This window comes from Triturus cristatus, chromosome 1_2 (genome assembly GCF_964204655.1).
Source record: "Triturus cristatus chromosome 1_2, aTriCri1.1, whole genome shotgun sequence".
Classification (NCBI taxonomy): domain Eukaryota; kingdom Metazoa; phylum Chordata; class Amphibia; order Caudata; family Salamandridae; genus Triturus; species Triturus cristatus.
In genome coordinates this window covers 46728753-46755735 of record NC_140580.1, presented here as the reverse complement: position 1 = coordinate 46755735, position 26983 = coordinate 46728753, and the positions used below count along the sequence as shown (strand labels likewise).

At 46.0% G+C, this 26983-nt stretch overlaps 1 protein-coding gene across 1 annotated transcript in view; it reads left to right on the top strand.

The window, feature by feature from the left end:
• Positions 1-26983, top strand: part of PIP4P1 (phosphatidylinositol-4,5-bisphosphate 4-phosphatase 1) — a 160065-nt gene that overhangs the window by 66651 nt on the left and 66431 nt on the right. Inside the window, exon 4 of the mRNA XM_085600918.1 lies at positions 24380-24485. Coding sequence (XP_085457044.1) covers positions 24380-24485 — 106 coding nt within the window. The remainder of the gene's footprint in view (positions 1-24379; positions 24486-26983) is intronic.

The following is a 26983-nucleotide window of genomic DNA, read 5'->3' as shown; positions in this document are numbered from 1 at the left end:
TGACTGCCATGTACTACATACAGAAGCAGGGAGGAACACACTCTCCACAGTTGTCTCATCTGGCTCAGAGCATGTGGAAGTGGGCCATTCAGAGGAACATATTCCTCATGGCGGAACACCTCCCCGGCAAGGACAACCAGATGGCGGATCTGCTCAGCAGACACAGCCACCAGATGCACGAGTGGGAGCTACACCCATCAGTACTCCAACCGTACTTCCAGCAGTGGGGTCATCCAGAGATAGACATATTCGCCACAAACAAACGCAAAATGCCAAAGCTTTGCCGCCCGGTTCCCACATCCGCAGTCACAGGGCAATGTGATATGGATGAACTGGTCCGGCAGATTTGCGTATGCTTTTCCCCCAGCGCCATTAATACCGCTAGTGGCACGCAAACTGCAACAACACTCGCTGACACTCATCCTAGTTGCTCCAACATGGGCACGCCAGCCATGGTACACCACCTTTCTGGAACTTTCCGTGGTGCCGCATCAAAGGCTGCAGATCAAACCTGCACTCTTAACGCAGAGCCATGGCGAAATTCAGCACCCAGATCCGCGACAGCTGAACCTGGCAATCTGGCTCCTGAAGTCCTAGAGTTTGGCTACCTAAACCTGCCACCTGACTGTATGGAGATCATCAAGGAGGCCAGGAGACCCACTACCAGAGCTTGCTATGCAGCTAAATGGAAGAGGTTTGTCATTTACTGCAACAACAATAACATTAACCCGCTAGACGCATCCATTCAAAACATAATCTGTTACCTCTTACACCTATACCGATGCAATCTGGCATACACCTCAATACGTGTCCGTTTAACCGCAATAGCAGCCTATCTCCAAAACAGGCAGCACCTCTCTTTATTCAGAGTGCCTGCCATCAAAGCCTTCTTGGAGGGACTTAAACGAGTAATTCCCCCAAGACACCCACCAGCACCGGTGTGGAACCTCAACTTGGTCCTCACCAGACTGATGGGCCCACCCTTCGAACCTCTCCACTCATGTGAGATTCAATGCCTCACCTGGAAAGTAGCTTTCCTAGTGGCAATCACTTCGTTAAGAAGAGTTAGTGAACTCCAGGCACTAACCATTCAAGAGCCATTCATACAGGTTCACGCAAACAGGGTCGTACTACGTACCAACCCCAAATTCATGCCTAAAGTAATATCGCAGTTCCACATTAATCAAACTATTGAACTGCCTGTTTTGTTTCAAAATCCACAAAATGTCGCTGAGAGAATGCTCCATACACTAGATGTAAAGAGGGCCCTCATGTACTATATAGACAGAACTAAGGACTTTAGGAAGACAAAACAACTTTTCGTTGCCTTTTCTCCACAACACAAGGGCAACGCCATTTCCAAAGCAGGAATAGCCAGATGGATCGTTAAATGTATTCAAATTTGCTATCACAAAGCTAAACGCACATTAACGATTCCCCCACGAGCCCACTCCACACGAAAGTTAGGGGCGTCCATGGCTTTCCTGGGGAACATTCCTTTACAGGAAATATGTAGAGCAGCCACATGGTCCACTGTACATACATTTACCAAACACTACTGTGTAGATGTACACTCAAAACAACAGGCAGCTGTAGGACAGGCTGTTCTCAAAACTCTTTTTCAGACTGCTGCAGCTGGCACTGATAGCTGCCGCTAATAGGAGGTACTGCTATGTATTCTATGCACAGATATGAATTCAGCAGCCCACATGCCTCGAACTGAATATGCTACTTACCAGTATGCATCTGTTCTTGGCATGTAGGGCTGCTGACATTCATATCGCCCACCCTCCTCCCCGGCGCCTGTAGCGGCTGCAGCACTCAGAATTACTGTATAGCATGGTCATCACTTACTGTATCTACTCCATCACTGCCACAATGGCGAAAAACAATCTAAGGATGGAGAGGATGCCCATGCGCACTGTAGTCCAGGGGAGGAGTCACCTATCTCGTGATACTTCGAAGACTCTTCCAGGACAACAACGTGCAAACATCCGGACCCAACACTAGGCGGCGATCTATGCACAGATATGAATGTCAGCAGCCCTACATGCCAAGAACAGATGCATACTGGTAAGTAGCATATTCATTTTGTGGCTACCTGTGCTAACTCAAACGCACAAAAATGAACATTAAACTTTAGTAATAAATCTGCTCTTCCACTTTGTCTGTCTAAGCAATTTTCAGATTATCACATAAATCAAACATTTTTCTTTTATCCTTTACCCTAATCATTACTCTCCAGTAGAGATTTCTATATGTTGTGGTATCTGGAGGGCACTCAAGTTCCAATTTGGCAGACAAAAGCTTACTAAACTAGAAACGGGAAATCTTGCAGGGATAGCTCAATTAACAGTCCTCGGCTTGGTGAACAGTGCTTCGTATTTTCACTTGCAGTCAAAGGTTAGTCCAGCAGCTTCTAGGTAGATGACCACGTTTCACAAGGGTAAGGCAGGTATAATGACGTCTCAGAAACGTTCTAATTGGGGAGCTTTTTAGAGCACCCACTTGGATATATGACCATTCCTTTGCAGGTCACTACTGTCTTGACTCCAGAGCCACCATTGAATTGGTCCTGCCCTCAATTTGTTGTCTGTTTGACTGATAGATCTGGCTTTAATTTCTTCACTCCAATTCTTTATTGTAGGTCGAACCCTTTCCATCTTTACGTACAACATGCTGTCTTGTTTAGTGTGTGTGTGTGTGTGTGTAGATATAGATATATAGATTCACTGAAAAAAACTCAGGTTACAGGAACATTCTAGTTAGGCTGACATATCACTCGTACAAAACCAGAGAAATTCAGACGTTCTAGTTAGCTGTGCAAACTATAACCCGCCCCTGTGGGACCCCCTGAATAGGCGTGGGGGGGGGGGGGGGGGGGGGATGGATCAGGATGTTTCTACCATGACCCCTTTTCTTTTTTTTTTTCTTTTTTTTTTTTTTATAGTTTTATTTTTTTTAACCTTTTTCTTGTAACTCTGTTCAAATGAGTCATAAGAGAGCTGCCAACACTTCCTGGTTTAAAGTGTTGGCAGCCAATCAGATTGCAGGAACAATGTCGGGAGGGTTTGCAGATCCTTTGCGTCCCTAGAAATGCAATTGGAAATTTATTTTATTTTTTACTTAACAGATTTACACCATTTAGCAAAAAGAGTGCTTTCTGAACCAAAAGCTACTTTTTTGCCAAATTTGGTGTAATTCCGTTCAGCAGTAAGGACTGTAGCCGTGTCTAAAGTTTCCTATGGAAATTAACATGGAGAAAAAGCGTTTTGGGACCTCCCCTTTTTCTGGGCCCTAGCTTGACGATCACCCCCAAAATTTTCAAGACTGCAGCTGACGTGAGAGCGCCCTATTAGTTTTGAAAATTTCGCGAAGATTCGTCAAACGGCGCCAAAGTTATTGTCAAAAGAAAAAACGCTTTTCCTATGGAAACTAGGTTCTAACTATAACTACTTACTGGCGACCGCCGGTAGTATGTGTATGTGTGTGTGTGTGTATATATTTATTTGAGGCGAAGAAATGGCAGTAACGTACCAGGTAATCAAAGCTTCAAACCTGCCGACTTTGTGAAATTGTTTACCCTGCAAGAGGAGGGAATAGGGCTTTCAGACATCACAGCCTGAGCAATGCACCATGGAGGTAGAGGGGATGGGATGCGATGGAGCATTTTTCCTTAAACAGTTACTGCTACACTGTTCAAAAGCGCAAAAATAATGCTTCTGAAGATGCGTCCTTGGGAGGCAGCAAAAACCTTAATGAATTTGCACCGTGCAGAACCTTTACCACATGAGCTGGAAACCATCTCTGTGTAGTGGTTTCCACCTTACCTTGTGTGCTCACCATGTGATTTTGGTTTTCATCAGATAACCATGTGAAGAAAGCCTATATCATTTGACACGCTGTCACCGTGTGTGTTGAAAGGACTGTCGGTTTCCATCCTAGATAGCTCATTAAGTTCAAAAACAAACAGCATCACCTCCTCGGAGAAATCCAAGAGCTTGATGATATCAAACGTAATTAAGATTTTTCCTCGTCAACAAACATTGTATTTAGGTTAACTGTTGTTGCGTTCTGAGACTGCTTTCAATTACTAGTGTTTGCTTCCTTTGTATCCTTTTTTAAAATAGGGCTTTACAAAAAGATGAAGACAATAAAGAGGAGAGTTTTTTTCAAAATCGTCGGTACATGGACATTATTAATTATTAGTATTATTAAGAAAAGTTCCTTTTTTTTTTATAAACGCATTCAGACATCCAGCAGATAGACTGACATAATGGAATTAAAATGTAATTCATAATACGCAACTTTTGCCCGGCAAGAGCCCTTATGATGCGTTCCTTGTTAATTCTGCAGGGAACTGCCACGGCTGGAATTAATAATTCTGGCATGAGTTAACTGGCATTAAAAGTTATTTGACCCAGAATGAGGAATAATACGTGAACCTGAGAATACCGGTTCAGTTACACACTTAATTCCCATCTTCCGAGGGTAGTAACAAGCAAAAAATCCACACAGATTTACCACCTTTTTGGAGTGAAGTGGTGTTTTTTTTTTTTGTTTTTTTTTTTCCCTTTGTCAGGTTTGACAGGAGGGGCTGCTTTCCAGCTCCCCTCCCCTACCTCCCTTCCCCAGTCATCCATAAACGCTGCTGTGTGCAGGTGGCGGGGTATGGGCACAGCTGCTGCTTGCAGCACCGTAATACACTGTAGCCAGGTTCATTGTCTCGGGGTCCAGGGTCTGCAGTTGGTTCACTCAATAATTCTGGGCCCGGAAAGATCAGAAAACTTGCAGTTGCTCAGAATAGTATCTACATGTCCATTCTGCTATGGACAACTGATCATGAGGGCCTAGGTGTCCTGACATTGCAGAGAAGGACAAAGCAGTCCACTATGGTGATAATGGAAAAAAATAGATCGTAGGATATTAAGAAATAGGTGTCCTGCATCCATTGGAATAAGTGGCATGGCATTCCAGTTAAGCCGCAAAATAGGAAAATGACCTTCTGCAATGGCAAAAATGCCAAATGTTAGAGACCAAGAGAAGGGTTATTTTAAAAAGATCAAGGAGAATGTAAAGGGGCTTGCTGTTTTAAGCAACCCATAAGGAAAAGAGGTTGTCTGCCTTGAATGGTGTGAAATTTAATCACTAAAGATGTTGAAAAGATACTCTTCATCACAGTAAGCTGGTCAGAGATGTGAGCTTGGTGTTTGAGAACATGGGTAAGACAGGCAGCTGAGAGCTGGATAAGCTGAAAATTTGAAACAAATGTTTAGGTAGACCTAGGTAAAGTGTACTGCCAGAGTCGATTTATGATGAAATAATGTTGTGCACCACAGTTTTTGACTAGACTGGAATAGAAGCACAATGCACAGCACTTCCAGATGCCCAGTAATACTCAGTAGATCGTCCTACCCCTCATTTCATGCGTCTTTCTCACTTGTCTTCTCCTCTTCCCAGCACTCCAACGTGATCCCTCCTCTAGGGCGATTGTATCTCTAGTACTTTATTAGCAGCTTGTGCCCTGCCATTTTATGATGCCAATTTTTGGTGAAATGTTGGCTCTTTAGCCAAGGCAATTCTTGGAAATCTGGGCAGCCATGGCTTGTTGTCTGCCCTGTTAAATTTCTTACATTGGTATTGTGAAGGACTGGGCTATTCTAAGGCCCAGCGGTGCCAGGGGACAACACCTGAAACCTTCGTGGGTTACCTGTTCCGGCGTACAAAACACAGAGACACGGGACACTTCCTGCGGCGTCAAAGATCAGTGTTTATTTACTGCAGGGATACAGAAATCGCAAGAAGTACACAACGTGTAGGTTCTGAGAGACTGCTTCAAATTGCAAAAGTGGATCGCTCCTTTTATACACATTTTCGTCATTGAACAACATGGCAAACAAAAGGTTACAACTCAGTTCCCACAGTAAACTTCAAAAAGGGTCGCATTCATGTTTTCAGAAACCCGGAACATAATTACAGCAGCATTGCCGGTTCCCAACTGTGAAAGCACGTTATCCCCACATTAAGCACATTCCATTCTGACTGTAAACTAATTAGGAGAAGGGACAGAAACAGGTGCAAAGGAAAAACAAGGATGAACAACAGATTGGAAAAGAGTGTAGGGAGCAATATCGGAAGCATGATTGCAGGATCAAAGGATTCGTGCCTAATGCATGCACGACTGAAACAATAGACTAGCACGGCAAGATGAGCCTCGAGCGGAGCCATCTGCCCTTGCAGTGTCATCCCCCTCATCATAAAGACACCCTAAAAGGAACACGTGTCCTCCGCAAAAGTTTGGGAATCCCAGGGTCACGAAGCGGACAGTGTCCGTTCACTGGCTACTTGATGGCAAGAGACAAAATGGATGCCGTATCTAAAATGGAACCCGAGGGTTCAGATGGACACACCCACGAATGAGACGAACCATACATAGTAGCGTAGCGAAAACGCGTACACCCACTAAACTCGTCATTTGCGGTTCGTAGATACCAAACTCGTCCATATTCGAACAAACCCAAAAATGTCATTACGATTCTCACGGAACCTCAGACGCTCCTTTTGCCCTCATGTAGGCAAGCACTAGTCGAGATCAGAATCGATTTCGATATTCATCAAATCGTTCAGTTGTTGCTGGAACATCATTCTATCCATCAATGTCTCTTTGGTAACAGATGGCCGTCTTATACACGTTGTAGCACAGAGGCCACATAAGGCAGGACCACACTGCACACAAAGACAACACGTGAACAGAAACGTTACAACAACCCCTATGATCATCAGAATCTTCCAACCCCAAGTTGATATCAGGCCCCAAAACCATCCTAGAAGCGTCCAACTACCTTCGTCCACGTGTATGGACTCTGAGATCTTATGTAACTTCGAGATGGCTTGATAAACAGTTGGAGCGTTGTCAGGGATGAAAATGCAACAGCTCGAATGGATCACCTTGCACACACCACCTCTATCTGCAAGAACAACGTCTAGAACCATACGGTTCTGCAACGTCATGAGTCTATCCGCCTGAAGTTCTGCTGTTAAATTACCAAGAGCACTTGCAGTTATGTTAGCAGTCAATTCTACCACACGGGTCAACTGTCTCAGGTTCCTACTATTAACCATAGGTCCCCAAAACGGCAAGAAACCCTTAAAGAAATCTCCTGCTTCTTGACCGGCAGTGTCCTCTTCGCTAATAACGCCTCTCACAACTCTAGTCTTGTGATAGTCTGAGGCAACCGTAAAAGTCGGTGGCAAAAGATTCGCAATATAACAGGTACCCGAGAAGTCACGGGGCCACCATGTATATGCACGTTCATAACATACAAAATAGGTACCCTTGGCAGTCAGGAAAACAGGGGAAGAGAGCATCGGTAGAACATACGTATCAGTACAAGCACTCTTCCCAAGCTGGGCTCTCGGATTTCGACCAAGACCTTTCAAGCAGAAATTACCGAGGTGGGGTACGATCCATATTGGAGACGAGCTCTTAAGCTGTCTATCACCCACTGACATACTATACTCAGCCTCACTCAGATCTTTATATGCTTGCACCTCTTCATCTGGAATAAGCGATGCATCAAAAATATCTCTATCTAAATCAGCTATCGCCAAAGGCTTGTGGTACGGACCAGGACCGAAGTTTGCAGAACGTGGCTCTCGACTGGGGTAGGAATCTAGTGCACTACGGAACATAGTTTGGAATGCTCGAGCTGACCCCTGGGAGCTGTAAGGAAGAACCAAATACGGAATACCCCTATCCATGGTATGTGGCATTAACCCACACACCCAACAGTTGGTAGTATTCATCACCAACTGATGCTGATGTAGGAGTTGAACGAAGGAGTTATTCATGAATTCCGCACGTCTAACCTGTTCATGTTGGGGCAGAGGATGAAAGGAATGTGGAGAAACAGTGGTAATAGAACTTAGTTTAGGAGAAAAAGTAGGTGAAATGGAAGGCAATAACGACTGTATTCCAAAATACACTCCACCCACCAATAGCATAGAAACAGTCAGAAACAGCAGGAATACCTGAAACAAAAAGCATTTTGTTCGTACAATCTTATGCAATTTTGATCTTTGCGCCGACATCCTTTCTACTTCCAACAGCTCAGAGAACGCCATCCTCTAAAAACCGTCCGTAACGTCCTTGACGCACTTTGTTCTGAGTAGCGATTATCAATTCCCAGGAGTTCCCAGGAATCGACAAAAAGTAACCGACCTAGTATCAGGAACCTGCTAAACAGAAGGAAGTACCCGCACGGCCCTACGGTCAACCCGGATGATAGGTTTTCTTAAACAAACATTCATTTTAATAAAAAAAGGTCTCTTAGCTGTAAAAAGTACACATGAAAAGGAACTCGAAAATCAGTAAAGGATGCAATTGTTCTTAATGTTCGTGGCAACAGTAAAGGACAATATAAGTTCAAAAAAAGATTTTATTAGTCTTTGTCATGTGAACGAAGAAAATATCGACTTCTTCCAGGTCGAGTCTGCTCTTCAAATAATTGTTCAAATTGTGAAACAGTGTTCAATCGATCAGATGACAATTCAGACCTTGAGTTCTCCAAAACTGACGACTCAACAGATGTGTCTGGCTGCAATGAATTGTTTCCTACAGGTTGAGCATCACTAAACGGCATGAAACATAGAGGGGTCTCGGTTTCCGTTGCCGCAATACCAGTTCTCACCCAATTATCTGCTGGTGAAGGGATCGGAACCTTTTTGGTATGGGTGGCATGCACCCAGTTCTTTCTGCCTTCCAACCGAACTGCAGTCCTTGTAGCCAGCAATACTTGGAAGGGACCCACAAATCTCGGCTCCAAGTTGCGTTTTCTGCCAAAATTGCGGGTGACAACCCAGTCACCCGGTTGGAGCCGATGTCCAGGACCCTTTGTCTGTGCCGGTAGAGCTTCAAAGACCTGTTGATGAATTAACCTCAGTTTAGCAGTCCGATCATGAAGATAATCAATTAACATTGGATACTCAAGACTATCAAAGGCCTTAGGCCTCGGGACTCCCCAAATGTTTGCAGGGCGGCCGAACACCATCTCATATGGGCTAAGCCCTACTCGAGAGTGCACAGTCGCCCTGGTCGATAAGAGAGCCAGAGGCAAGGCATCCGGCCATGACAGACCAGTCGTAGCTTGTATCTTCGCAAGTTTCAGTTTCAGAGTACCATTGTACCCTTCAACCAAACCCGCTGCCTGGGGATGATTGACGCTATGGAATTTTTGTCGAATTCCAAGGCCCTTACACACACACACTGCATCACGCTTCCCACAAACTCACTTCCGTTATCTGACCACACAATCCGTGGCATTCCATACCGAGGAAAGTATTCCTTCAGTAGGACTTTCGCTGTGGACAGGGCAGTATTATCCTTAAGAGGATAGGCCTCGATCCATCTGGAGAACGCACAAACCACAACTAAAACGTACTTCAGGTTATTGCATCTCTCCATATGGATGAAGTCCAGTTGGATAACCTCAAAGGGACATGTAGGAGGAGCAAAATGGCCGGGTGGAGTGGGGGTGCCCTTGCTAGGATTATGCATCAAACACACCATACAATTCTTAACCACTCTCTCAGCACATTTAGCAATACCATCATTCTTCCATACAGGGGACAACAACTTACATATACCTTTCGCGCTAATATGTGACAAGCCGTGAGCCATAGTCACAACGGCTAGCACATATGCATCCGGTAACATCCACCTCTGACATTCCGACAAGTCAACCCAACATCCATGCGTGTCTAACTTTCCCGTGCTTTCTTTCCACTTGGTCTTTTCAGTTTCAGTGGCCTCATTCTGAATTGCTTTCACGCTCTCAACAGTGTCTTCACACATACCAGTCTCCGTCGGCCACCTCACTAAACTCGTAACATACAGTTCGAGGCATATGAGCTGCAGATCACACACTGAGGATAAGATCGCCATCTGGTGTTGGGCTCGGATGATTGCAGGTTGTTGTTGTCTTCGGAAGAAGCCTTTGGTCACGAGGTTGGTGACTCCTCCCCTGGACAACAGTGCGCATGGGCATCCACTCCATCGGCAGATTGTTTTTTTCCGCCATTGGGTTCGGATGAACTTTTTTCCGCTCCAGCAGAAAACTTCTAGCAATCATTTTAAATACTTAATCTTCATTCCATCGACGTCGAACTCAACTCGGACCGGTTCCGCAAGCGGCTGATGGACAGGACACCCTTCAAAAAATGCCCCCAGTGTGGAGCGAAGTTCCCCCACAGTGACCACCACGAGGTTTGTAACCTCTGCCTGTCGCCGGAACACAACGAGTCCACCTGTCCAGCTTGTTCCGCTTTCCGTTCGAAGAAGACCCTCCGGGACCGAAGAGCTCGACGCCATATTATGGCCAAACCAGCTCCAGAACCGGAGGACATCTTTGCTCAAGATGTTCCCGAAGACGACACCGAAGATCTCGAGATCGTGTCCGAGGCCGACGATTCCGATGACCTCATCACTCCAGGGCAGCGTGTGAGTACCACCCCCCCTGCCCCTGCCCCATCCAAAAAAGCATTGGTCAAGACTCCGCCAGCTGGGCCCAGTCGCGACCGGAAATCCTCTTCAGAAGCCCCGCCCTCGGGCCCGGCTCCGAAGACATCTAAGCCTGTGGGTGGCTCGGGCTCGAGCAAACCTCACCTGATTGTGCCTTTAACACCCTCGGCACCCAAAAACCCACTGTCGGCACCGAAACAGGCTCCAAGACCGAAATCTCCTTCGGCACAGAAACGTTCCTCGGCACCGAAGTCTCCACCGGCACCGAGACGTTCTTCAACATCGATGCCTGAAAGTCCATCGGCACCGAAAACTCAGTCGGCACCGAAAACTCAGTCGGCACCGAAAACTCAGTCGGCACCGAAAACTCAGTCGGCACCGAAAACTCAGTCGGCACCGAAAACTCAGTCGGCACCGAAAACTCAGTCGGCACCGAAAACTCAGTCGGCACCGAAAACTCAGTCGGCACCGAAAACTCAGTCGGCACCGAAAACTCAGTCGGCACCGAAAACTCAGTCGGCACCGAAAACTCAGTCGGCACCGAAAACTCAGTCGGCACCGAAAACTCAGTCGGCACCGAAAACTCAGTCGGCACCGAAAACTCAGTCGGCACCGAAAACTCAGTCGGCACCGAAAACTCAGTCGGCACCGAAAACTCAGTCGGCACCGAAAACTCAGTCGGCACCGAAAACTCAGTCGGCACCGAAAACTCAGTCGGCACCGAAAACTCAGTCGGCACCGAAAACTCAGTCGGCACCGAAAACTCAGTCGGCACCGAAAACTCAGTCGGCTCCGAAAACTCAGTCGGCTCCGAAAACTCAGTCGGCTCCGAAAACTCAGTCGGCACCGAAAACTCAGTCGGCTCCGAAAAATCCATCGGACCCGAAAAAATCATCGGCGCCGAAAACTGCGTCCCCGCCGAAAAAAGCTCATAAAGACCCGAAGCGGACATCGCAGACACCACCTTCGGAGCCAGATGAACTTTTTCGAACAGATCCTACTTAAAAGCGGATCTACATCAATCCTAACACGGGACATGTGACTGCCATCCCATATAAAAAGCGGAAGCTGGACACTACACCTCCCCCAGCTCCCATACGGAAAAAGGACTGTGCTACTTCACCACTTCGTCCTTCCTCTCCTGTTTTACCTCCTAACCCGTCCCCCCCTCCTCCTCCTGATTCTCCTTTACCTTTACCATCTCCCTATCATTCACCTCCTCCACAGGATGATAATGATGACTTAGGGGGAGGGGCGGACCCTGATTTATTTAATGATCCTGTTGATCCAAACGACCCTTTTACGTTCCCAGACCCAGCACCCATGGATGACTGGTCTTATCCTATACCTGACATGCCTGACCCCACTACCTACCCCTCCAAGCCCTCCCCTCCTGATGACCACCTAGGGTTCGGCCAACTTATAAATAGGGCAGCAACATTCCACGGCGTCACAATGCACACAGACGCCCTTGAAGAGGACTTTCTCCTTGATACCTTTGAGCAGTCACAAAAGACTGTTCACATACTGCCCATGATCAAAGGGGTTATAAAGCATGCTACTGAAGTCTTTAAGGACCCTGTTCGAGCTAGGGTTCTCAACCCACGCATCGAAAAAAAGTACCGACCAGCCCCGCAAGACCCTGCATACATTAAGGCCCAGCTCCCTTTAGACTCCTTAGTCGTATCAAATGCCAGGAAGCGCGCTAACTCACAGACAACTGGAGAAACGCCTCCCCCAGACAAAGAGTCTAAGCTTTTAGAAGCCTCAGGCAAACGGGTCGCCGCGCAGGCGGCTAACCATTGGCGTATTGCGAATACCCAGGCCCTGTTAGCCAGGTATGATAGAGCGCATTATGACCAACTTGAGGACCTTATGCAACATCTGCCTGAACCCTTTAAGTCCCAGGCCTCTGACCTCATCCAAGAAGGCAAATTAATATCTAATGCCTCCATTAAATGCGCCTTAGATGCAGCAGACACTGCTTCTAGAGCGGTCAATACTAGCGTCTTACTCAGACGACATGCCTGGCTCCGTATTTCCGGTTTTAAACCGGAGGTTCAAACCGCAATTCTAGCTCAACCTTTCAACCAAGAGCAGCTATTTGGCCCTGCAGTGGATACTGCATTAGAAAAAATTAAAAAGGATAATGAAACTGCCAAGTCTATGGGAGCACTGCAGTCTCCTCAAAACCGGGGTTCCTTTCGTCGCTCCTTTTATAGAGGAGGCTCCAAAAACACATCAACTGAGACCACGTCCACCTTTAAAAATTCTGGACAAACATCCCCTAACAGAGGTTATTTCCGGGGAGGTTATAGGGGAAACAATAACAAAGGTCGAGGGCGGGGCAACAACAACAACACCCGCACCTCACCAGCCACCAAACAGTGACTTGCCACCACTCCCCCCAGACCATTCCACTCCGGTCGGGGGGCGACTCCAACAATTCCTACCTGTCTGGACTTCCATCACCACAGACAGGTGGGTAAGACAAATTATCCAGTCTGGCTACTGCCTCAAACTCATACAATCCCCCCCCAAACATACCGCCCAAACAACGTCCAATGTCCTCGCATCATCTCTCTCTCCTCAAACAAGAAGTTCAATCCCTGTTACAAAAACATGCGATAGAACCAGTCCCCCTTCAACATCAGGGAAAAGGGGTATATTCTCTATACTTCCTCATTCCCAAAAAGGACAAAACACTAAGGCCCATACTGGATCTCAGACTACTAAACCAGTATATACATTCGGATCATTTTCACATGACCACTCTCCAACAAGTCCTCCCACTTTTACAACAGGGAGACTTCCTCGCCACATTGGACCTCAAGGACGCATACTTTCACATCCCTATGCATCCCGCTCACAGAAAATATCTACGATTTGTGGTAGATGGGCAACACTATCAATTTACAGTTCTCCCATTCGGAGTAACAACGGCACCCAGAGTGTTCACCAAGTGCCTAGCAGTCGTGGCAGCGCATCTCAGAAGACAACAGATCCACGTCTTCCCCTATCTGGACGATTGGCTCATAAAAGCCAATACATACCAAAAATGCGTTCTCCACACTCATCGCACGATTCAAACTCTCCACGATTTGGGATTCACTATCAACTACCCCAAATCCCACCTACAACCTTCCCACTTACATCAGTATCTAGGAGCAACCATACATACATCCAAAGCCATTGCCTATCCCAGCACTGCCAGGATAGCCAGTATACAAAATCTCATCTCTCAATTTCAAACTCATCCATCACTTCCAGCAAGAGTGTTCATGCAGCTCCTAGGCATGATGGCGTCATGCATCTCCATAGTCCCACACGCACGACTTCAAATGCGTCCCTTACAGGAATGCTTAGCACAACAGTGGAACCAAGCTCACGGACAACTTACCGATCTGGTGTTGGTGGACAGTCGCTCACTTCGCTCACTGAAATGGTGGAACACCATCAACCTGTCCAAAGGGAGACCGTTCTTAGAGCCTCTTCCACAAGTTGTGCTAACTACAGACGCATCTCTCACGGGGTGGGGAGCCCACCTCCTTCACCATACCACTCAGGGCAGATGGACCAGTCAACAAAAACTGCTCCACATCAACCACCTGGAACTCTTAGCAGTGTTCCTAGCACTAAAATCCTTTCAAATTCACCTAAAGAACAAAACTGTCCTCATACGCACAGACAACATGACGACAATGTATTATATACAGAAACAGGGAGGGACACACTCTCTCCAACTGTCCCAACTGGCACAGCAAATCTGGAGATGGGCAATTCCCCAAAACATCTACCTGTTAGCAGAACATCTCCCAGGGATCCACAATCAAGTGGCCGACCTCCTAAGTCGCCACACACAACAGATCCACGAATGGGAACTACACCCCAAGGTTCTACTCCCCTTCTTCCAAAAGTGGGGACAACCAGACATAGACCTGTTCGCCACTCCCGAAAACACAAAATGCCCAACCTTCGCCGCCAGGTTTCCACACCCACAGTCGAAGGGCAATGCCCTATGGATGAACTGGTCAGGCAGATTTGCGTACGCCTTTCCGCCTCTCCCACTAGTTCCATTTGTGGTACGCAAACTGAAACAACAGTCACTAACACTAATACTAGTGGCTCCCACTTGGGCACGTCAACCGTGGTTCACCACACTTCTGGAACTATCTTTAGTTCCACATCAAAAGCTACGCCTCTCCCCGGATCTGTTAACCCAGAACCATGGAGAAATCAGACACCCAGATCCTCAAACACTGAACCTAGCGATCTGGCTCCTGAGGTCCTAGAGTTCGGTTACCTCAATCTCCCTCCAGACTGTATGAATATCATAAAAGAAGCCAGACGCCCTACTACTAGAGCGTGTTATGCCGCTAAATGGAAACGATTTGCCATCTACTGCGCTAATAATGACATACATCCATTGGATGCTTCCATCCAAAACATCATTTGCTATCTACTACACTTGCAAAGATGCAATCTAGCGTATTCCTCTATACGTTTACACCTAGCAGCCTTGGCAGCCTACTTGCAAAATAGGCAACACCTGTCCCTTTTTAAGGTACCAGCCATCAAAGCGTTTATGGAAGGTCTCAAAAGAATTCTTCCCCCAAGATTGCCACCTGCACCAGTGTGGAATCTCAATGTGGTTCTAACAAGACTCATGGGTCCCCCATTTGAACCTATGCACAAATGTGAATTGCAATTCCTAACATGGAAGGTAGCTTTCCTTATCGCAATCACTTCCCTGCGCAGAGTAAGTGAAATACAAGCCCTTACACTTGAGGAACCTTTCTTACAACTACACCGTAACAAAGTGGTTCTTAGGACAAACCCTAAATTTCTTCCAAAAGTGATTTCCCCTTTCCACCTTAACCAATCAGTAGAACTACCGGTCTTTTTTCCAAATCCAGACTCGGTAGCTGAAAGGGCCCTACATACCTTAGATGTCAAAAGAGCCTTGCTTTATTACATCGACAGGACAAAACCTTTTCGAAAGACAAAACAACTCTTTGTTGCTTTCGCGCCACCACACAAAGGCAACCCGATCTCCAAATCAGGAATAGCCCGGTGGATAGTTAAATGCATCCAAATATGCTACCTCAAGGCTAAACGTACACTTACAGTTCCCCCTAGGGCGCACTCCACGCGTAAAATAGGGGCTTCTATGGCCTTCTTAGGCAATATTCCCTTAGAAGACATTTGCAAGGCAGCCACATGGTCTACCACGCATACCTTCACTAAACACTATTGTGTTGACGTGCAGGCCAAACAACAGGCCTCCGTGGGCCAGGCTGTCCTAAAAACTTTATTTCAAGCTGCTGCAACGGATACAGGCGACCACCGCTAAGGGGAGCACTGCTGTATAATCTATCCTCAGTGTGTGATCTGCAGCTCATATGCCTCGAACGGAATATGCTACTTACCAGTATGCATCTGTTCTTGGCATGTAGAGCTGCAGAGTCACACACGCCCGCCCGCCTCCCCGGGACCTGTATCTGTTCCAGCATCCGTCTTACTTAGACATTACACATGGACATCCTTTCTTTCTTTTCTATATACTCCATCTTTTCCCATCATGGCGAAAAACAATCTGCCGATGGAGTGGATGCCCATGCGCACTGTTGTCCAGGGGAGGAGTCACCAACCTCGTGACCAAAGGCTTCTTCCGAAGACAACAACAACCTGCAATCATCCGAGCCCAACACCAGATGGCGATCTTATCCTCAGTGTGTGACTCTGCAGCTCTACATGCCAAGAACAGATGCATACTGGTAAGTAGCATATTCCTTCGGGTCGCAAGATTCTTAGCCGTTTCCTTAGCAATCTCATCCGCAAATGCATTACCACGACCATCATCATCCGTAACCTTTCGATGCGCACTACATTTAATGATTGCCACCTGTTTAGGCAATGTAAGTGCATCCAAAAGATCGTTCACGAGCTGTCCGTGTTGGATCTTCGTACCATGCGATGTCATAAATCCTCTTTCTCTCCACAATCGACCAAAGCTATGTGCAACGCCAAACGCATATTGACTATCAGTAAACACATTCACTCGCTTTCCCTTAGACAAAACACACGCTCTCGTCAACGCAATCAACTCTGCGAGATTGAGTCAGAATTCAGCGCTAGCGGCAGTTTCCACAACCGTACTCAACGTCACTACAGCATACGCAGTCGTCACATCACCATTCGGCAACTTAAAACATGAACCATCAACATACAAAGTGCCATCGGGGTCTATCAATGGAGTGTTTTTCAGGTCAACACGACCCTTCGTTTCTTCCTCAGTTCGTAAATAGCAATCATGTGGTGGTACATCATTTGATTCCACATTAGTCGGCAACAATGTCGCCGGATTCAGCACATTACAACGCTTGATCTGTATATGACTTGCCAAAAGTGTCAACTCATAACCGGACAACCTTGCACTCGTCAGATGTTGAGTTTTTGTACGATTCAGGAGAGTGTCAACTGCATGCGGAACCATCACTGTGAGCATATTATCCATGACCAGACCTGCGGATTGTCGAATAGACACCGCAGCTGCCGCTGTCGCTCTCAAGCAACTCGGCAACGCTCTAGCTACCGGGTCTAAGGTCGAGGAAAAATATGCACATGGACGCTGCTTACCACCAAATTGTTGCGTCAAAACACTCAACGCACAACCTTCTCTCTCGTGAACGTATAGTGTAAACGGTTTACTGTAATCAGGAGTACCTAACACAGGAGCCGAACACAACGCATCACGCAGTTCAGAAAAACTTTTCTGACATTCTTCCGTCCATGGCAAAGGAGTCGAAACATCCTTGCACGTGAGAGCTATCAATGGCTTCGCTAACAGTGAAAAGTTCGGAATCCACTGTCTGCAGTATGACTTGATACCTAGAAAGGCACGCACATCTCTCTGAGTTGTTGGCACAGTCATTCGAGCGATCGCTGCAATTCTTTCTGGGGTCAACCTTCTTCCCTCCTTTGACAATAAGTGACCTAGATAGGTTACTTCTTGACAACAATATTGTAGTTTAGAAGGTGACACTTTGTGATGTAAGTCACATAGATGCTGTAACAGTGATACTGTAGAAGCTTTGCAAATCTGTTCAGTGTCAGCAGCTACCAACAGATCATCAACGTACTGAATCAAGGCCGCACCAGCCGATAACACAAACGCATCAAGTTGACTCTTAAGAGCTTGGCTGTAGATCGATGGACTCTCACAGTAGCCCTGAGGTGCGCGTTTAAACCTGAAGCTGCGACCACCTAATGAGAAACCGAATAGATCTCTGCTTTCCTCAGCAATCGGAATGCTAAAGAAAGCATTCTTCAGATCGATTACCGAGAACCATGATGCAGAAGCTGGAATCAGAGTCAGTAAAGCTGTAATGTCAGGCACCACGGGAAACTGTGGAATTATAATTTTATTTACCTCTCTTAAATCAATAACAAAACGATACACAGGAGGCTTGGATGGATCAGTTTGTTTCAAAATAGGTAACACAGGACTATTACACACGTTACCCCGAGTTTCTTCGATGACATCTTTATCGATCAAATCGTAAATGATCGCTAATAGTGCTCGTTCTCCATCAAGAGAGATACGATACTGGGGAATGCGTGGTAATTGCACGTTTGATTTCAATTGAACAACATAAGGTGGTATATCCAGCAGGCCCACGTCATTGGGACCTGTTGCCCACAAAGATTCAGGAAGAGAACTCAATTCCGGTGGGAGCTTATCAGTTGACAAATACATAGGAGAGATCACTCTCTGACCCAACGTAAGCTCCACTCCCGCAGGAGAACAGTACAAAGTCGCATATAACCGCTTCAACAAATCCAGGCCCAAAAGATTCTCACCACAACCAGTAGTCAAAATCAAAGGAGCTTCTAACTCACGAGACCCAATTGTAAGGGGCAAAGGGCTAGAAACTGGATTGCTAACGGGGGCGCCAGAGAATCCAATGGAAACATTCGTTAAGCCAGACAAAGGCGTGCCAGGGAGTTTCGAATGCATGATGGAACTTTTCGCTGCACCAGTGTCCAACAGAAAAGGCTCAACTACGCCCAATGTGGCAACTGCGACGTAAGGCCCTCTCTGATCAACCGGAACTGATACTACTCCCTCTCTTTGTCTATGGCTGTCCTAGTAATTACCGTCAGCATCAACATCATGCTCGACATAATAGTCGTCCACATGATACTGTGCAGATCTACCAGACGATGAATCGCGCCGATCAAAGCAATTTTGCGAGTTTGATGAAGTGGCAAAACGCTCATTCTGATTCTGAGTAACACCGCGACCTCTACCACGTGATGCTTGTTGAGGACCACTACGACCTCCTCGAGCCGAAACACCATTGTTTTGGTCACGCAAAACTGGACAATTAAACTTCAGATGGCCCTCACCCCTACAATATGCGCATTGATTATACCCCAGCATAGATCGTGGTGTAGAGGAGTCAGTACGCGACTGCGACCTAGAAAACTGTGATTGTAATCGATTTTGCTGTTGCGAGTCATTTTGATTCGAGCGCGGAGGATACGCTTGCTGCAATAAGACCTTAGTTTTAAGATCCTTCGTTTTCTTATCTGCACGTTCGCTTTCTTATTTCTCTCTATTTTCGTAGTATTGGGCCGTGGCTAATATTTGAGCAGTGGTAGAAACGGCCCACGAACTTTCAGAATTCTTCAATTTGTTGCTTAGTTCAGGCAACAAATTCGATACAAATTTATCAACAAACAGTCGCTGACCTCCCTCAGTGCTCATATCCTGACCACTGTGATCGATGAATGCCTCCTCAAATCTCGTAAAGAAATCGGAGACACTCTCGCCTTTCTTTTGTTTGCACGCAGACAGTTTGTCCCAGTTAACTCTTATTGCTGGCATAAGCGTCTTCATAAGTGTAATTATCCGCTGGGGCAGATTCTGAATGATCTGTTCAGGTTTAGACCCACCAACTTGTCGTCCGTCGGCCGCCGCAAGAGCATCCCAATCACCGCCTAACTCAGCTGCGTGATTCTCTTGACGGATTTTCGCCCAAATCGGTTGAGGTACTACATTACCCAACAACATGTCGATATCGGCGAGGTTCATAACAGTAGCATCCACTAATTGGGATAACTCCTTATAATAACCTGCCGGATTTTTGCGGGGGTCAGGCAAAGTTTGCTTCACCTGCAAAACTTCCGATCGCTTCCATGGGAGGTGTATCCAAACTCTCTGAAAGTGTGGTGGAATAACAGGATTAGCAGCAGGATCACCTGGCATCCACACTGGGGGAACTTCCCGCATAGGATACTGACCAGGTTGTGCCATCCACTCCTCAGTTTTGTCCTTAAACAATGCTCGAGGTTGTACTGTAGATCGAAAAGATAACAGACGCTCTAAAGCACGTCGGACATTACCACCCACAATCATACCATTCGAAAACTGATTCTGAAGTTCAGTCATCTCGGGCGGTACATTGTCTACCTCATCATTATCCCACTCTTCTCTCAAGGATTTACACATTTCCTCGAACACGAATCTTTGTGTGGGCTTATTAAACTGAGAAAACATATCAAACTATACGCGAAGTGTACTTAGCAGGATGCCTAATCCATTTACGCGTCATTTTCACTAACGTCTCACATTCTCTACCACCAGGAATTTGACTGCGCCTCTGAGAGACATCAGAAAGATCGGACCCAAGTATTGGTCCAAAAAGTGGAGAATAGAGCTTAGCAACAGCATTAGGTATACGACTACGAACAGAAGGGGAAGAAGAAAGAAGTACAGGAGCAACAACATTAGGAGTAAACGTAGAAACAGTAGCAGTAGTCGAGATAGCAGGAGTAGTAGTAACAATAGGCTGATGAGGTACAGGCAAAGGAGCAGTAGGAAGAAGAGCGGGTAAAGGAGTAGGGACAATTTGGGGCACAAGGGGATTCGGAAGAACAGGAGGAACGACAGGCTGACCAGCAGCCGCCAGAACAACAGGTTGAGGAACAGGAGGAATCACAGGAACCATAGTATCCTGTGCATAGGGAGGTGGTGATTTCAATAGATAAGACAATAATGGATCCTCTCTTCTCCCTTCCTATCAGAACTAGACGGTAGAACCGGATAACATTTATCCACCGCCATATGATGCAGTCTAGCAAAAACTTCCTGTTCCTTCTCGTCTTTGTCTCGCTGATACTGTTCTGCATTTCGCATTACCGTAATAATACCTTCTCTCTTATTTTTCTTAATCTGTTTGATTTCTTTCTGCTTGGCCTCTTTACGCCATAACCGAAAGGAATCAAACATGGCCGGCCTAGCCTTCTTTTTAAACAATTTAGCTTCAAGATTATCTAATATTGCAGTTTCGAAACTACCATGTGGTGGCCAACTAAGAACACCATAATTTTTAGTGTAACGAATCCAATATTCATTATATACGATAGGACCTACTCCGTGGCGACTATAGAGCTCATAAATTGGAGTTCCAACTGGAGGTATCGGACATGAATCCTCCAGCCGGGAATCCGTGCTGCAACATTTAAGGAAACCAAACAAAGTACTACGGCCAGGCATCGTGCACACTAACCAAGTTTACAAACTTCAAGGGCTATCGAATTACGATGTCCTCGCCAAAAAAATGCAAGACCCTCGGTTTTTGGCGATTGCAATTGTCAAATAAAACCCAACAACTAAGAACCACAAATGCAATGGAACCAGGCAAACAACCAAGTTTAACCAAGTTACAAAAATACAAAGTAACCGTCCCAAAAAGGAACTACAAAACCATGGACTCTGGGAGCGACCCACAAATACTTTACTGAAAGAGCAATGGCGTCACCAGGAAGGCCCGACTATCGTCTCGCCATACAAAGGACTACGCCAGGCGCCAAAACAGGTCGACAGTCAGGGCATCAGTCCGTCGCAGCCGTCAGGAGGCGGGAATCTTCGTGGGAAAAGTCTTCGGACCACTTATTTCGACAACTGGATCGATGAAGCGGGGTGCACCTTCCCTCTGAGATTTCACACGAAGTTCCTCACGATCGTCGGGCTTTGGACCGGTACCGCTGATGTCGCCGAACGTTGGGCGCCAACTGAAGGACTGGGCTATTCTAAGGCCCAGCGGTGCCAGGGGACAACACCTGAAACCTTCGTGGGTTACCTGTTCCGGCGTACAAAACACAGAGACACGGGACACTTCCTGCGGCGTCAAAGATCAGTGTTTATTTACTGCAGGGATACAGAAATCGCAAGAAGTACACAACGTGTAGGTTCTGAGAGACTGCTTCAAATCGCAACAACATGGCGAACAAAAGGTTACAACTCAGTTCCCACAGTAAACTTCAAAAAGGGTCGCATTCATGTTTTCAGAAACCCGGAACATAATTACAGCAGCATTGCCGGTTCCCAACTGTGAAAGCACGTTATCCCCACATTAAGCACATTCCATTCTGACTGTAAACGAATTAGGAGAAGGGACAGAAACAGGTGCAAAGGAAAAACAAGGATGAACAACAGATTGGAAAAGAGTGTAGGGAGCAATATCGGAAGCATGATTGTAGGATCAAAGGATTCGTGCCTAATGCATGCACGACTGAAACAATAGACTAGCACGGCAAGATGAGCCTCGAGCGGAGCCATCTGCCCTTGCAGTGTCATCCCCTCATCATAAAGACACCCTCAAAGGAACACGTGTCCTCCGCAAAAGTTTGGGAATCCCAGGGTCACGAAGCGGACAGTGTCCGTTCGCTGGCTACTTGAGGGCAAGAGACAAAATGGATGCCGTATCTAAAATGGAACCCGAGGGTTCAGATGGAGACACCCACGAATGAGACGAACCATACATAGTAGCGTAGCGAAAACGCGTACACCCACTAAACTCGTCATTTGCGGTTCGTAGATACCAAACTCGTCCATATTCGAACAAACCCAAAAATGTCATTACGATTCTCACGGAACCTCAATTGTGCTGGTCATTCTTGGAATATAGTGTGGCTTTCATGAGGTCGTGGTGCATATCACTGAAATAATCTTGTTCATTTATGGAATATTGTGAACGTCCAAGAAATTTGGGTACTGACCCATCAGATTTTTGCAACCCTAGTAGTGATGTGGTAATTATTGACACATTGTGGGCATTCATGGCATGTTGGCCAGCTAAAATGCTGGCCCCTGCATTGGGATGGTAATTCATGAAATATTTGAACATGCTTGGCATAATGTTGCTGACCCTTGCATAATCCTGGCATTGGCTTAATAATGGTACTAACTGCCATATTGTGGATAGGGAAGGAGAGGTATACCTTTGAGAAGCTACATAGAGAGAGAGATTAAATCTGGGTGTGTACTTTTATGTGGAAGTGAGCGAGGGAGTATGTGGGTATCTGTTGGAGAACAATCAGGGCTGTCAGATGATTGCATTCAACTAGAATATGCAGTAGTGATAGTAGGCTGGTAGAGTGCAGCAGAGCAATAGACAGTGCCTCCTACCTTTCTAGCTGCATTTGCACACAGACCACAGTGAACTGACGCTCCCCGTTTCATGTGTTTGCCAACAAGGCTCATTGCACTGTAAAGAAAGAGATGGCATTTTCCTAAATGCTCTGACTAATTGGCTGGGTGTAATCTGAGGTGGCATGGTAGGCAAAAATTGAACAGTGGACTGGGAGGCAGGTCCAAGTAGTTACCAGGGGCTCAGATTAATTCAAACTTTCCACCATCACTTCTTTGTATTCCTCATTGCGACAGGAATGCCAAGACGAGGGTCGTGTGCCCACTGTGCAACTAGAACCAATCTGCGCCCAACTGAAGAGACCTTATTAGGCTGACACTGGTCTTGGGTTGCTTGTGTTCTGGATCAAAGAGGACCTGGCTTGGCAGTTTGGGCTGGACTGTTTCTGTTGGAGTAGCTACAAGGCTGATTTGCTTATGGCTGGGTTCTAATCTGATCATGTTGGGCAAATTAAACGAAAGGCTGGGATGCATCCATGAGTAATTACCAGCAGCAAATATTAATCCAAGCATTTCATCCATTCCTTTTTTAAATTCCTCATTGCCGAATTCTTGGAGGGCTGATGTCTGAGGGTGTTGTTAGCAGCTCTACTAAGCTCTTGCTTGCCTCTCACATATCTTAAGATGGCCTGGGCTAAGCTATAGGCTGAAGAACCTTCCTCTAGGTTAGCTGGGTGGCCTCTGTAGTGAAGCACTTGTGATCTTGGCCTGGTGAGAGTATAGGCTCGCATTTGGGTAACTTCGAAACTCATAGAAGAGGCGGCGCACAAACACCTTTCTGTTTGGCTATGATATTCCAGGGTCGTCTTCGGCTAGGAGTACGTGAGTTCTATGCATTGCAGTGCAACTGTGTATTGCGTTCTAATGTATCAGTGAAGGGGTAAAGACGCAGGCCGCAGAACTCTGTCCGTTTGGCATTCCAGAGACTTGTTGGAGAGTGTGTTTTGGGGAGACAGTGCAAGTGCTGAACTCTGTTCTATGGTATAGTGTAGTGTGTTTGTGGGAAATAACATGCTAGAAGTCCTTGTTGGACTGAGCACAAAAACATGTTTGAGTGAGTGGCTGAGTAAGTGAATGAATGAGGCAGGAGTGTCTGTAGTATGGAGCACAGAGGTGCATTTCACACTCAAATGTGCACTGTTCCCAGAATCTCCAAATTCAAGAACCGGTATGCCAACCAGTGTGTGCCTCATTCCTGCGAGTTCGGTCACTTAACTAGTAACCAAGCAATTGGGAAATAAAGTCCAGAAAGTTGCTTCTCTTGGAATGCCCGTTGGGCTATGCCACCTTTAGGAAATTGCTCCCCAGCTGCAACAGTAACCTTGTTTTCTCTACTATCCCCTTTCTGTTTTTCTTCACAGTAAAAGAATTATAAACCTGGGACCTGTACATGCTGGACCACTGAGCCCAGAACCACAGCCTGTAGGCGTGCGGGTGGTGTGTGGGCATTGCAAGAACACATTCCTGGTACGTACCTCCCTTCCTTAATGGAATCTCTATAGCTAGGAAGGATCAGAATTTGAGTAGAATTGCCTTGCGATCAGGAGCTGTGTAGAAAACAGTACAAGACGTACTTGTTTAGCACTGGCAATAGTACCATTGAAACAATAATCGTTATGAGAATCATGAAACATAACGCAAACTAGTCTTTGAACATATAAAGGCACCACAACCTAATATGTGTTTGGATTATAGTCTTGTTCATTCTATACACAGTGACTTGTATTACAGTCCAATTTAACACAACTGGTAGAGGTTTAATAGAGTAAACACAACTGGAGTTAAGCTAAAGCACGCAGACAGATTTAAAAAAATCCTACTGATTGAAAATTGTATCAGTTTTTGTAAAGCTTCAAACAAATGCATCTGTAGCATCGTTTTAAGCACCCCTTATGTATTTGGTATGAATGCATGAAGTTATTATTTGAATTCGGGTCCTTGCTTTTTTCTTTCTTTCAATAACCAGATTTGGGATATGTCAGTAGCTGCCCGACTGTGAGATTTAAATCTTTGTGGTCATCGCTTCACCCCGAATTGCTGTATTTTCCTCACAAAGTTGTGTGAAATAGAGAGATGTCTGCTCACAGCCATAAATGAAAACCCTTGAAATCATTTCTCTCCTCCCCATCCTATCCACAGGCCAACAAACCCTGCACCCTGAGCAAGTCCCAAAACACAGGCTACCGCTCTGTTTCTGTTACTTCGCCTCGCAAAAATATAATTTCCTGCACTTTTCTTCCTGCATAAGTTACATATAGGTCACAGGGCCTGTTGTGAAGCTTTGACTCGTCCCAGATAATCTTTGCAAGTAAACCGGTTTCAGTCTTCTACAACCTTGGCAGAAATAGGTTCTTTTGTTCACTGATATTTTGGTTTGTCAAATACGATAAGTGATCTTTCAAAGTCTGTAAAATTCCAATCTGGATTGGTGGTAGGTGACTGTTGCTTTAAGTCAGAGTAGTATACGTGCAATAAAGGTAATAAGGATGCTGATTGGTTACCATTTTACCGTCTGGTTACCAGGGAAGACTCATCCTACAGGTGGCTATATAAAGTGTCATCAACCAAGCTGATCAAACTAAAGAGTGTTGTAAGTGCTCCCAAAGCACTCCGCGCTAGAGTTGCTGTCTGTCACTGGCATATTACAGTCTGTAATCAAGAAATTACATAGATCTGCTAAGTAGAACTGCAGCCTAACTGGGAACACTAGTTGAATATGGAAGGTTGATTGTGTAGGAATGCAAGACATCCACATTTGAATATTGACATGACTGTCCTTGAAGCATTTGTGTCTGCATACAGATCTTGGGTGAAAAGGATAAAGGTCCAAGACTGTTAAGAATGATAAAACCATAATAAAAATCAAGAGTAGATAATCAGCAGTCAGGAGAGGTGTGTATATAGGGAGTATACACCCCTCTCTTGACTCTGTGAGGCTAGTGACATTTTTCTGCATCCACTATCCCCCCCGTATATGTTCAGAGGTTCCCCTAGTGCAGCTTATGCTGCCTTCGCTTGGAATCTCAGAGAATCTACAATGGTGCTGCTGGCTCATTTCAAAAGCCATGTCCCAGTGCTGAAAGGAGGATTGCAAGTTTTCAGCTGAGCAGTGGAAAAAGAGACTGACCGAGGCAAGATTTTGTGGCTAAACTGGCACCTGCAGGTCATCTGGCTTGACCCTGGCATTTGCTAGGAGGCATAGCTAGTGCCATATTCAGATCATGGTTGGCCTAACATAAAGCCCCTTTCAGTTGTAGGAGGGGAGTGTTTGGCCATAGCACACCATATCTTTTGTAGTCAGGAAGCCTGCCTCCCCTGCAAAAAAGAAAAAAACACAATTCTGAACCTGGCACAGTTTATAATTGGGGGTATTACAACCTGTATGCCAGCTTTTGGAAAGGGCTGAGGTACCGTTGTTGGTGCCTTTTGTGTTCCAGAGTTTCAAATTGGTAATTATTTGGAGTAGTTTGGCTGGCTGTAATCGCACAATTAAGTGCTCATAAATGGGTCCTGGTGGTAGTATCAAGTACTTGTGAGTTGGAATCTGGCATCAGTACTCTAAATAAACATCCAGGATGTGACCATTTCACACGATCTCAATAACAATCACAGGCTCTCTTCCATTATGATTCTAGTCCCATTTCTCACATCCTGAGGGCAAAGTGAAATGTTTCTCTTATAGCATGAGTGTAGAGCCTATATACTTGCTTCTCCCCTTGAGGGGACCAGCGAGTGATTGCTCTCCTTAGTGAACAGGCCGTGAAATTCTCTGTAGCTGCAGTTAGAACCCAGAGTATAGCAGTCCATCCGCCTGCAGTGGCAGTGTAAGATCCTCTGTACCTTGTACCAAAATCCACATGGTTTTAAAAAAATAGCATGGGTGTCATTAGCAGAGGTGCCCGTTACTAGACTCTGATAATGTCCACATGAACCCTTGGATCCTCTTGGCTTAGTGCCGTTATTTG